General features: G+C 42.9%; 1 protein-coding gene across 1 annotated transcript in view; it reads left to right on the forward strand.

Annotated features, from left to right (window-relative positions):
- Positions 1-12,226, forward strand: part of DBR1 (debranching RNA lariats 1) — a 585,557-nt gene that overhangs the window by 236,745 nt on the left and 336,586 nt on the right. Inside the window, exon 7 of the mRNA XM_044060681.1 lies at positions 11,126-11,206. Coding sequence (XP_043916616.1) covers positions 11,126-11,206 — 81 coding nt within the window. The remainder of the gene's footprint in view (positions 1-11,125; positions 11,207-12,226) is intronic.

Raw genomic sequence — 12,226 nt, forward strand, 5'->3', positions numbered from 1 at the left:
TTAACAGTATTTTAAGAGGAGGAGACGCACCCATCCTGGAAGAAAGCAGTGGTGGCTGTAATACCTAAAAAGGGTTAAGACCCATCGGATTCAGCTTCATACAGGCCCATTTCAATCCTAAACCATGATTATAACGTGCTTGTCTATAATGGCTAAAAGCATGGTAAAGATTATGCCAAAATTGCTAGACATGGATCAGTGTGGTTTTGCAGAGGGGAGGCAAACTTTTGACATCATAAACAGAACACTGATGATCGGGGAAGCTGAATGTAAGAAAATACCATTGTTGCTGGTGGGTCTTGATGCAAAGAAAGCATTTGAGAGTAAACTGGGAGTTTGAGCGGGGCAAATGAAGCATTTTATTCCCTGATAAAAATTACAAGGTCAATTTAGGGGCATATATGGGGGATCGGAGACCAAAATTAAAGTGGGTAGGTTCCTATCTGATAATTTCTGTCTGAGCATAGGAACCAGGCAGGGGTGTCCTCTTTCCCTTTTGTTATTTGCACTGTATTTAGAACCATTGGTAAACAAAATAAGAGATTCAGAAATTCAGTGGTATAATTGGTATGGTAGTCAAGAAAAGCTGGCTCTATTTGCAGATGATATTTTTTACATGATTAACCCAGAAAAGGACATTTTAGAGTTATGGAACATTTTGAGGTAGTTTTCATATCTTTTCGGGATACAAAATTAATGACACTAAAACAAAGGCAACAGCTGTAAAATGTCCTTCTGTTCTGCTGTTGCAGTATTGTTTACATGAGGGAGATTGTCTGCCTAGTGACCTGACATAGGCCAATATACAGATGTCTTTAGTGCCTAGGGTGCTTGGTATGTCGCACACAGGCTGCTATCTGACGTAGGCCATTAAAGCAACATATGCACACCATAAACAGAACTACTTTGCCAACAGACCGCATCTTCCGTATGTGTGGTCTGCTAGCCAAAGAAATTTAATTCTCAACGTCTCAGATAAGTGCTTTATTGGGAAATCTGTTTATACTTTTTGGTTGTGTATAGGGTTTAATGTAATTGAAATAGGGTAAATGCCAATGTGGATGTCAGATTTCAGATAAGGACAACCACCTTTTTTGTCTTGGGGTTTCCCATGACCATAAGGCTTGCCGTATTTGCCGATCCTTTTCTTTCAAAACTTGAAGTAGGCTGCATTCTCTTTCCATCTACTTAGAAAATCAATGGTTAAAACTTCTCGCTAAAAGGATGGAGGGTCCCTCAAGCTCGGAAGCCATGTCATTAATGAAGTGGAAGGCCAAGAAACCTAGTCTGGAAACTTTGGGTACACCTCCAGTGGTAGAGATCTCTCCTGAGATGATCGCTAATTTGGAGATACGATCAAGGCCGTCTCCGATCCACAGACAGAACCTGTAATGGAGGTCACCTTGGAGCAGAATGTCAGCATGTCCTTGGAGGTACCTCAGGCATCTTGTTTGGACCAAAGGGAACCCAGACTTGTAATCTCTGAAGGCCCTTGGGGATCCCACCCATTTTGGTTAGGAAGAAATTGGATTCAGACCTAATCGAGTGTAGGCTGACGTTCAGACCACCGTCTCTACATAGAGTTGATAGCCTTAGCAAAGAGAAACAAAAGGTTAAACATGATGTTCATCGTGTTACACTGCTGCAGTCATTACACTTGGGTTATCCTGCCATCAGGCAGTTCCCCAGTCGGCCTGAGTTCCAAAGTCTTGGTCCGGCGTCTGTTGCTGTCACCACCTCCCTGACGTCCGTGCGACAGGGGTATAGAAGATGCAGCCGACGCCATTTTCTTCAGTCTTTCTTGCCGCGCAGTGCCCGAAGCAGAAGCAGTTCGCAAGTGCCGGTCGGCCGACTCCTGAGATTTTCATTCCGAATCCAGAACCGAAGTCTTCTACAAAGCTAAGTACCCCGTTGGGGAAACTTTTCCTTGCCTCAGACCGATGTCAGTAAAAGTTAATAACTGTATTTCTTCTGGGAAGCAAATGCCTCATAAGGATTTCCACTCCTATTGTATTCCATGCCTAGGCCCAGACCACAACGTCACTGGTTGCCGGTTTTGTGCTAGGTTTAACAAGCGCACTATTAAATGTCAGTTTGATTTTGCCTAACATTATTTTGGCAGAAAATTCAATTACACCATGCCGTCGGAACGTCCGACGACCGGATTACATAAAAAACGCAAAGACAAGGACAGGCATCCGAGGCCCAAAACTGACGACGAGGCCTCTTCTAGGCCGGTTGCCAGTTCTCCGGTTTTCAGCGTGGCACCTACGCAGCCCCTGACGACCGCAACCACAGACCGCCTCCGACTCCCACGTGGAGCTGGCTGGGCCTTCAGATGTTCTATGTTGTCAGCCTGCTGAAACTAACCCTTCTGAGGGAACCGAAGTAGCCGAACAATCCACAGCTTCAGAGGGTGTCTTCAGACATATCCAGTTAACCATTAAACCCTCTGCTAAGTCTAAGTCCCCATTAAAAACAAAGAAACAGTCACAGCATTCTCCAGGACAGGTTTCCATGCATAAGGAACAAATGCTCAAAATGGCCGAAGACCTCATCACCCTGATCAGGGGGTCCCATCCCCCTTCTGTTAAAAGGCCCAGACAGGATGCAGATTATGAGTCTTCCGACCAGGTGTCCATTTCTTCAGATTCATTCTCAGACCTAGGATATTCCTTACCCCTTATGAGGATTCGGATGCTGAAGAATCAGTTCCATCAGCCTGTCCGCTTGAGGACTACTCCTTTGGGGAGACCTTACATACCATAAGGGAGCATTTCCATTGGGAAGGCCAGAATTACTCAGAATCCAAGAAAAGGCTCAGAGACTTCCTTTTATTGCCTCAACACAGACCCCTTGCTATTCCGCCAGTGTTGGATATTGTTGATGATGTGTACACTGAATCCAGCTTAAACCCTGACTCCTTACCTCCAGCCCCAGTTAAACCAGATAGATATTAGAGTCCCTGACACTCACAAATTTCTGTATAAAAGCCCTGTTGCTGACCCTGAAACTATTTCTCAGGGACCCAAAGGGATTAAGGCCTCATCAGCAAAAAACACAGTTCCCTCTGACAGAGATTCCAGAGCATTATACAGATGGGGAAAGAAAGTATGTACGTCTGCAACTTTAGCAATGAGAGCCTTAAGTTGCCAGTTTCACATGCTAAAATATCAGCAATTTTATTGTCTCAGTTGAAACAAAAGATGCTTCCAGATTCAGATCCTCCTAATTTTAAAGAAATGCAGGATTTATTGCATGCAGCTGAACATGTGGGAAAACATACTTTGCAATGTGGGTTTGATTCCTTAGAGGCCTCCTGTAGAGCAGCAGTTACAGGCTCTGTCATTAGAAGGCATTGTTGGTTAAAAGAACATGCGTTACCATGTCATGTTAAGGCAAAATTATTGGATGCACCTTTGCAGCGGGATGTGTTTGGAATTAAGGCAGAGGAGGTATTAAAGAAGATGGAGGATAAGGCAAAATCCATGTAAACGGTGAAGGATTTCTTACAGGTTCAGCCTCCTCGTTTTAGCAGAAATTGGCCAACAAAGAATTGGTCCTTTCCAGTCACAGACAGACCTCAAAGAGGCAAATACAGACGTCCAAGAGGTAGAGGTCAAGCACAAGGTCCTTACAGGCCTCGACATTGGGGTACACCAGGCCAGAAAGAAGGGGAAGACAGGCCACAACCTTATAAAAAGCAGCCTCAATGACTTCCCTCTACAGCTGCCAAACAGTTCTCTCTTGGCAGCCCCCTTAGGAGGAAAAATGGCACTTTTCTATCACAATTGGCATTGCATCACCAAAGACAAATGGGCTCTCAACATTGTATCTCAGGGTTACAGGTTCCAATTTCACACTTTGCCAAGGTTAAAAGGAATGCCAAATCTGCCACCAAATCAATGGGCAGAGGCTCAAAAACAAATTACAGCACTCATGGACATGAGAGCTATTCAAAAGGTTCACAGAAAGGACAAAGCCTAGAGGACCCATTCTGGAGCTTTCTTCTCTAAACACTTACATGGATGTTCCGAAATTCAAAATGTTGACACTACAGCAGCTTCTTCCCATGCTGGGCAAGCAAGCTTGGCTTGTGACTTTGGACCTCAAGGAGGCATACCTGCATGTCCCTATCAGACAAAACTGCAGAAGATACCTCAGATTTCTAGCTGGTTCAATGCACTATCAATTCTCTGCACTGCCCTTTGGCTTATCTACTGCGCCCAGGGTCTTCACAAAGTGCCCGGCACCAGTAATTGCATTTTGCAGGCAAAAAGGAATTCAAATTTATCCATACCTGGACGACTGCCTGATTCAAGCAGAGAGCAAGGACATTCTTCTAAAGCATCTGGCGTTAGTAAAAAAGTTAAGTTGCCTGGGGTACACAGTAAACGAAAAGAAATCAAAACTAGTGCCCTCACAACAGATAATATTCCTGGGTGCCAGCTTGAACACAACGGCCCAGATGGCTTATCTCAAGCCAGACAAGCCAAGGACAACTGACTCAATACTTTCAATTGATGGCAACAAAGACCCAACTCCCTGCAAGAAAAATTCTGCAGGCCTTGGGCTACATGGGATCTTGCATACTACTAATTCCCAGACTGCATATGAGGAAACTACAATGGTACCTAAAGAGTGTATGGTCTCAACACTGTCAAAGTTTGGAAACGGTTATACCACTAATTCCTTGCCTTCAACAGGAGTTTCGATGGTGGGCTCAAGCTTGTCACCTCAACAAGGGACAGCCTTTTACTCAACCCACAGCCAGGCAAACACTGACAACAGATGCATCGGATTATGCCTGGGGAGCACACATGGCAGGAAAATGTATTCAGGGCGAGTGACCCACAGAGCAAAGACATCTCCACATCAATCAAAAAGAGATGCTAGCTGTACAAAATGCACTTATAGCTTTCAAGGACCTGCTGCATCCAGGACAACTACTACTAAATTCAGACACCACAGTTATGTGGTACATAAACAAGCAAGGGGGCACGCACTCCTACCCCCTCTGCAGACAAGCCATGACCTTGTGGAACACAGCTCTAGACTACCAAGTTCATCTGCAAGCACAATTCCTGCCAGGAGAGAAAAACACACTGGCAGACTACCTAAGCAGAAACATCATGGACCCCCACAAATGGGTATTGAACCCACAAATATTCAGAATGATGCCTTATAGAACCAGCCTCCCTACCTCAGCTTTGGGATTCCACCCAAGTGTAATGACTGCAGCAGTGTAACACGATGAACATAGTACAGTTTTGTACCTACCATAAATGTAGATGTTCTAGTGTAAACACTGCTGCAGTCCAGGTTACCCTCCCTCCTTCCCCTCTTACTTTCTGGTACGTACCTAGGTCTTTTACCCTTTACTACCTATGGGGAGTATTTGCTGGTAACTGAAAATGGTTGTTTGCTTTTCTTTTGTATACTTTACTAGCAATTTGAATTGCCTACCTATTTGGGGGCACCTGACATCTGGGGCAAGAAAAACTGAAGAAAATGGTGTCGGCTGCATCTTGTATACACCTGTCGCACTGATGTCAGGGAGGAGGCGACAGCAACCGATGCTGGACCAAGACTTTGGAACTCAGGCCGACAGACGGCAGGATAACCCAAGTGTAATGACTGCAGCAGTGTTTACACTCTAACATCTACATTTATGGTAGGTACAAAACTGTACTTTTTTGCATACCTGGAAGATCTTTTCCAAGCAATTTCCATCCTTCTTTTCCTGGGCTTCACTATAAATTACCAATTATCCCTTCTCTCCCCATCACATGACCACTTTTTCCTGGGATGCAGGATCCAAACAGGACCTCATGAAGGTTTCTCTTCCCATTCAGAAGGCCCAGGAGCTTGGTACTTTCTTTCAAAGCCTCATGTCTCTCTCTCTCACATTTCAGTCAGAACCTTTCTGAGGACTCTGGGCTTCATGGCATCCACCATCCCTGTGCTCTGTCTGGTAAAAATGCATGTGAGGAAATTGCAGTGGTTCCTGAAATCGGTGTGGACATGACATGCACATCCTCTGGAGTTCCGAATTCCCCTTCTTCCCTGCCTGAAGAGGGAAATAACCTGGTTGATTCAACAACTCTCTGCCAACCCAGGCCTCCAACTTCAACCTCCTTCACCAGTACAAGAGATGTACACAGACTCATCAGACACAGGCTGGGGAGAAGCCTTCGACTCCATGAAAGCACAAGGCACCTGGTCACCCCCTCAAAGAAAAGATCACATCAGCATAAAAGAAATGAGAGCACTGCTGCTGGCACTCTAGGCCTTTCAATCGCTCCTCATTTCAAGGCTTAAAAAATTTTACAGGCAACATGACAGTGTTTTGGTATGTGAATAAATGGGGGGGGGGGGGGCAGGTCTTACCTCCTGTGCAAAAACAAAACCAGAAACCCACAAAAATTGGCTTTAATACACACTCTAAACTGCCTTCTAGCCGAGACGTCAGAGTGTGTATTAAAGCCAATTTTTGTGGGATTCTGGTTTCGTTTTGTTGTTTTTGCTATTATTACTTTCAGTGTTTTTTATTTTTTTGTGGTTGGTCTTACCTCCTGTGCAGATTAAGTGTGGGAGCTGGCAGTCAAATTGCAGACACACCTTCAGACAGTGTACATTCCCTCAAGCTTGAATGTATTGGCAGATGCATTGAGCGGGTTCTTGATGATGAACCCCCTTTTGAACAAGACCGCATTAGTTCCCCTTACTCCTGCACTTAGCCAAGGGCAATCACCAGAATTTACCCCACAGTGTGGACCTACTCGCACAATACAAGGGGGAACCCTCATCCACCCTCCCCTGTCAACTCTGCAGATGACGCTGTGAGTGCTAGGTCCTCGATTCCTTTCAGATACCTTTTTTCAGATGACATGCTCAGGGTACTGCAAGACGCAAATCCAATGCTAGAAAATCTTTATCTAAATGGAAAGGATTTTCAATCTGGTGTCTCACTGTTAGTGGGTCCAGGTTATGTGTGAGAATCCCCATAGTTTTTTCATACCTGTGTGAGTTGCTGGTTGCTGCCCTAACGTATTCTTCAGCGAAGGTGCACATGTCCGCTATCTCTGTCTGTCTGCCTCTCTCACTTCCCTTGGCTTCCAAGTTCAAGGCCAAATGATTCCTGAAAGGAATCGTTCACGACACCTCCCAGGAAACTAGATCCACTCCCCTGGTATCTTAACTTTGTCTTGGAAAAACTGCCCTGGCCCCTTTTGAGCCAGCAATTTCTGTCTCTCTAAAATATTGTTCTTTCTACTGGTAATCACTTCTGCAGGAAGGGTTTCTGAACTCCAGGCCCTTATGGCCTCCCCACCTTTCTTGATCTTCCACAAGGACAGGTTATCTCTCCTCACCACCCTCTCCTTTAAGCCTAAGGTGGTAAATGAATTATCAGTCAACCAACCTAATCACCTTCCTGCCTTTTTCCCTTCACCCCAAAGCTCTGCAGAAAGAGCTATGCACACTCTGAATGTACACGGACAGCTTAGGTTTTATCTTGACAAAACCAAGAATATTAGGAAATCAGACCAGTTGTTTTCCTTTCACCCTGGAGCCCTAGGGCTTCCTGTCTCTAAACAAACTATTTCCAACTGGATCTGTAAGGCCATCTCCTTCTGATATGAATTCCATGGAAAGACCCTCAGTTTTTCAGTTAGAGCACACTGTCAGAGCCACTGCTTCATCTGGTGCCTTCTTCAAAGGGTTGGATACCAATTCTGTTCTGGAGGCAGCTGCTTGGTCATCAGTCCATACTTTCACCAAGCATTACAAATTGGACAACATCTCCATATCCAGGGGAAGGTTCTTTATGGCCATTCTCCACAGCTTCTTCGAAAGCTCCTCTGCTACTACCTCCTTTCACTTCTTCTCCTCATGAGCTTTTGCATTCTCAGTCATGTAAAGAGTACTGCAACAGCAGAATAGAAGGACATAATTAGTTGTGTAAAGTCTTGCTGTAACGTTAGATGTCCTTCTCTTATCTGTTGCAGTATTCTGTCCCTCCCACCCCCCTGCATTTGTTCTTTCTTGGATGTACCTAGCCTACATACCTATTTCTTAAGCAGTCTCCCTGGGGCACAGAGTTCTGAGGATGGTGCATGCATATGTCATGTTTATGGCCTACGGTCCAGTAGCAGCCTGCTTGTGACACACCTTGGGCACTAAATACTTGTGTATACTGGCCGACTTCGGGTTGCTTGGCAGGCAATCTCCCTCATGTAAAGAAAACTGCAATGGAGAAGAGAAGGACATCTAATGTTATGGTAAGATATTACACAACTAATCTTTACATACCCACACTCGAATTGGTTCAGCAATATCCATTTTTATGGGAACATGATAAAATTAAGTATTTAGAAGTATGGATTAAAAAGGGTTCTGGTGTGGCAGCTTAGGATATGTGGGAAGAGACTAAACAAAAGCTGAGAAATTGGAAACTCTGTTATATGGATATAGATGGCAAGATACAAACAGTTAAAATGTTTACTTGCTTTAATTTTATACACAGGTCAGGCATATTTTTATTAACCAGGGGATAAGTTGTGGTTAGAAATAAAGAGCTGAAGGATTTTATCTTGGAAGGGAGATGGGCGGGAGTCAAGTGGGATAAGCTGATTCTTCCAATTGAACAAGGTGGTTTGGGATTACCTGCTTTGAAGGGGTATTTCAGAGCTACACAATTAAGGGTCCTGTACATAGCAGAAGCAGAAACCTGTAATTCATAGTGGAAAGGGTTGATGATGAAAAGGTTGGGGAGCTCAAGAAACAAGGAAAGACTGGAATTGTGGATACATGTAATTAAGGAGAATAACAACCATGCAGAATATTATATTCATAAAGTAGCTGAAAGTACTCTAAGAACTAAGCCAACACAGGAATGGAGAAAGGAGATTTTGCCAATGGGGATGACTGCAGTTAGGGATACAGAAAATAGGCAAGAGGAGACCGGAATCTACTGGACAAAACTGACAAAAAAGAACAGAGGTATTGAGAGCAAATAGAGAGGGAAGAGTAATAAAATGGGAAGAAGTCACAAATTTATTTGGACTGCAAGCTGGAAATTGCCTTCCCTGTCTAGGATTGATATCAGAGTATAGGCAAAGAGAAAGAAATAGGGGGATCATAAGTAAAAGGCCAGCACTAGTAGAGTTTTTAGTAGAATCGAACATACATAACTGCACAAATCAATCAGAGGAGGTTAGAATGGATTGGAAAGAAAGATTGGATAAGCAATTCACAAAGAAACAGTGGAGGAATAAATGTATGCCTCCCAAATATGCAACAAAGTCTAGAAGATTTAGGATCTTTGCTTGGAAATGTTTACTAGATATTTTTATACTCCAAGTGGACTCCACAAAGAATTTTTCTTCAGTTTGACAGCATATGTTGGAGGTGTGATGGGGAAGAAAGAGTTAATTGGGAACATATGTTCTGGGAGTGTAATGAGTTGGCAGACTTTAAAGATTCCCTGCAGACTGCTCTGTCTAAGATACTGGGTGAGCAAATAACTAAGGAAATGATTTTTTGTTGAGCTCTGATACAGAATCTTAACTGCCTAGATCTAATAATGCCTTGCTGAGTGTAATTATTGTGGCTGCCAAAAAAAGCAGTTACTAGAAAATGGAAATCAAAGTCTAAACCAACTTTATTAGAAGTAGTGAATATAGTAACAGAGGTAAAACAACTCAAATTGGGATCTTTAGAAAAGGGCAAGAGCAAATTACTTAAGAAAAAATGGAAATTGTGGGAACAATATATGCAGAGGAGGAACGACATTTACGACAAAAAGGCAGGATTTGAATAAGCTATGTAACGTTTGACTGACACTGACTGCATGGATTAAAAGTGTTTATCTAATGCTTGCAACCAAAATTGTCAATGTGGTTTGTTTTCATTTATATAAATGTATGATTGCCAATGTCATGCATGATTTAATAAATATGTTTCTTGTTTAAACTTGCTTTTTTTTTTTTTTTTTTTTTTTTTTTTAAGAAATGTAAGAGGTTTCAGGCACATGATTCACCCCCCACAGGACCGCACAGCCTTTGTCTAGGAGCTTCTTACTTGGTCATTGATTGTTCTGTTAAAAATTTGGTTCCCGTATTCTTCAGACACACTGCATCTGATCTTGAGAGGCAGCCCATCTGATTCCTGTGCCTTAGTCTGCCTTACGACAGCCAGTTTTCTCTCTGTCCTTGTCTGTCCATTGCTTTTCCCACTCTGTTTTGTTCTCCCCTCCCTTCTCCTCTTTTGTTTGCCTTCAGGTTGTCCCCTTGTACTGTGCTTTGTTTTTCTCTCTGCCCTCTCATGTATGTCCTTATCTTTTGCTCCAGTTGCTGGCCTCACATTCTGATGTAGCTACATTGGCCTTTTCCTCTTTTTCTCTTCAAACCCTTTCTGTAGACCCAAGTACTCCACTCCTGTCTTCCCATTGGAATAGTTCCTTTTTTTTAATTTAGATCCCCAGCTTTAACCTCGCTTTCCTAAAAATCTAATACTACATATTTTTTGTTCATGAAGTTTTTAGTTTCTCCTTGACTGTAAATCATACTGTGTTGTGATAACTGTCGACTTACAATTTCTTAACCTGAATATTCCTGATCTTGTCTGATCGATTAGGACAGCATTTGGAATTCTGTCCATTGTAGCACAGCCCCACACCATTTGGTTAAGCCTGTTACTGCAGTGGCCTCATTCACTTCTCACTCACTTTGTTTTCTCTGGTTTAATATCCCATTTTTCTCCCAGCTGATGCTGCTTCCCCTTGTTTGTGTATAGCCTTCTTCCTAGCTTGGTGCGACTGGAGCATTCTGTGAACCTAAGGGCAGTTAGGAAGAATGGTAGAGGAGAGAAGGGGGGGGGGGGGCTCCTTGTCTCCTTACACAGATCTTTCCTTCAGCATAGACAGATGTTGTGCCTCTGTGCCAGTGGTTCATTATGAATGTATTTATGTTGTGTTTTCAGGCATTAATTTATTTGTTGGTTATGTGATGGTAAAGGTTTTCTGTATCATTTTTCTTATCCTGTCTGCAGACTGGTAAGGTAAATAATTAATTACTTTTATTTTTTAGCCTTGAATGAATAAGTTGCATTATTTATATTTCAGGGTATGCTGGAATAGTAAAGTTTCGTGGTGTTCGAATTGGAGGACTTTCTGGCATCTTCAAGTCTCATGACTACAGGAAAGGTATATATGTTTTCCTGATTATCCATTTCAAAAGGAAGTAGTAAAGAAAAAAAGAATCAGAATAGTTTTGTTTAGATGCTTGTCTGACTGTACAGTTCATACGAAGTAAGCGGACATTAAAAATCATTCTACTTGTGTTATACGCAGTAATTTGCTGGTCTCTTTGGCCTTGCTATTCATTTATCTCCTTATGCCACAATATCCTTAACTTGCCATTTATCTTTATGCAGGATTAACTGAACCTCAAATTTGCTTTTTTGCCCTCATGCTTGTAGACTGTCAAACCTACCCCAGTCATGTTATATCCATTCCTTCCCCATATTGGGGAAATACTCCAGTGTAGTACATGGGTGAAAGTCATCTAGTAGGGTCATTGTGTAGCAAGTGAAGTTTTTTTGTGCCCTTGCCAATGACTCAGCAGTGAGAGCAATTAGTCTGCCCCCCCCCCATTTTGGGAGAGTGTGTTGTCTGTGTCATTTAGGTGAACAGTCCCTTCTCTCTGCTTGTGCACACTCCTGTACACTCCTTAAGAAAGGTTACCTCTTGGTGGTGTGGTAAGCTGAAAGTCCATCACTAGGAACCACACCACAATAATACTTGATCTGCAGGGGTTTGTGACTGTGTATATCCTGTACAGCCCAGCCACCCCTGCCAAGATCATCACTCCCACCCTGTCATCTCTGTCAAGTGCCTAAGGTACTAATCAGACTTTGCCCTGTGCCATAGTCATTGCTTTTTTCTTTCTGCCTCATTGGAGCTAGCTAAATGTTACTAGCTTTTGTAATGCTAAAATTGCAGAAAACGGTATGGCTGAAAGCGAAAAACAAAACACAAAATCCACACAAATGCTTAATTAGCGCTTTTGTTCAAAAAACAAATATCTACCCAATACAGTCAGTTTAAATACTACCCATATTAAACATTTAATGACATCAGAAATACCCTTCCATTTAAAGGAAAACCATACTTTACAACTTTAAAGTTCAGCGTTCACTCATAGTACATTGAAATACACACATA

The sequence above is a fragment of the Protopterus annectens genome, chromosome 2.part0, assembly GCF_019279795.1.
Source record: "Protopterus annectens isolate FY-2018-M chromosome 2.part0, PAN1.0, whole genome shotgun sequence".
NCBI lineage: Eukaryota > Metazoa > Chordata > Ceratodontiformes > Protopteridae > Protopterus > Protopterus annectens.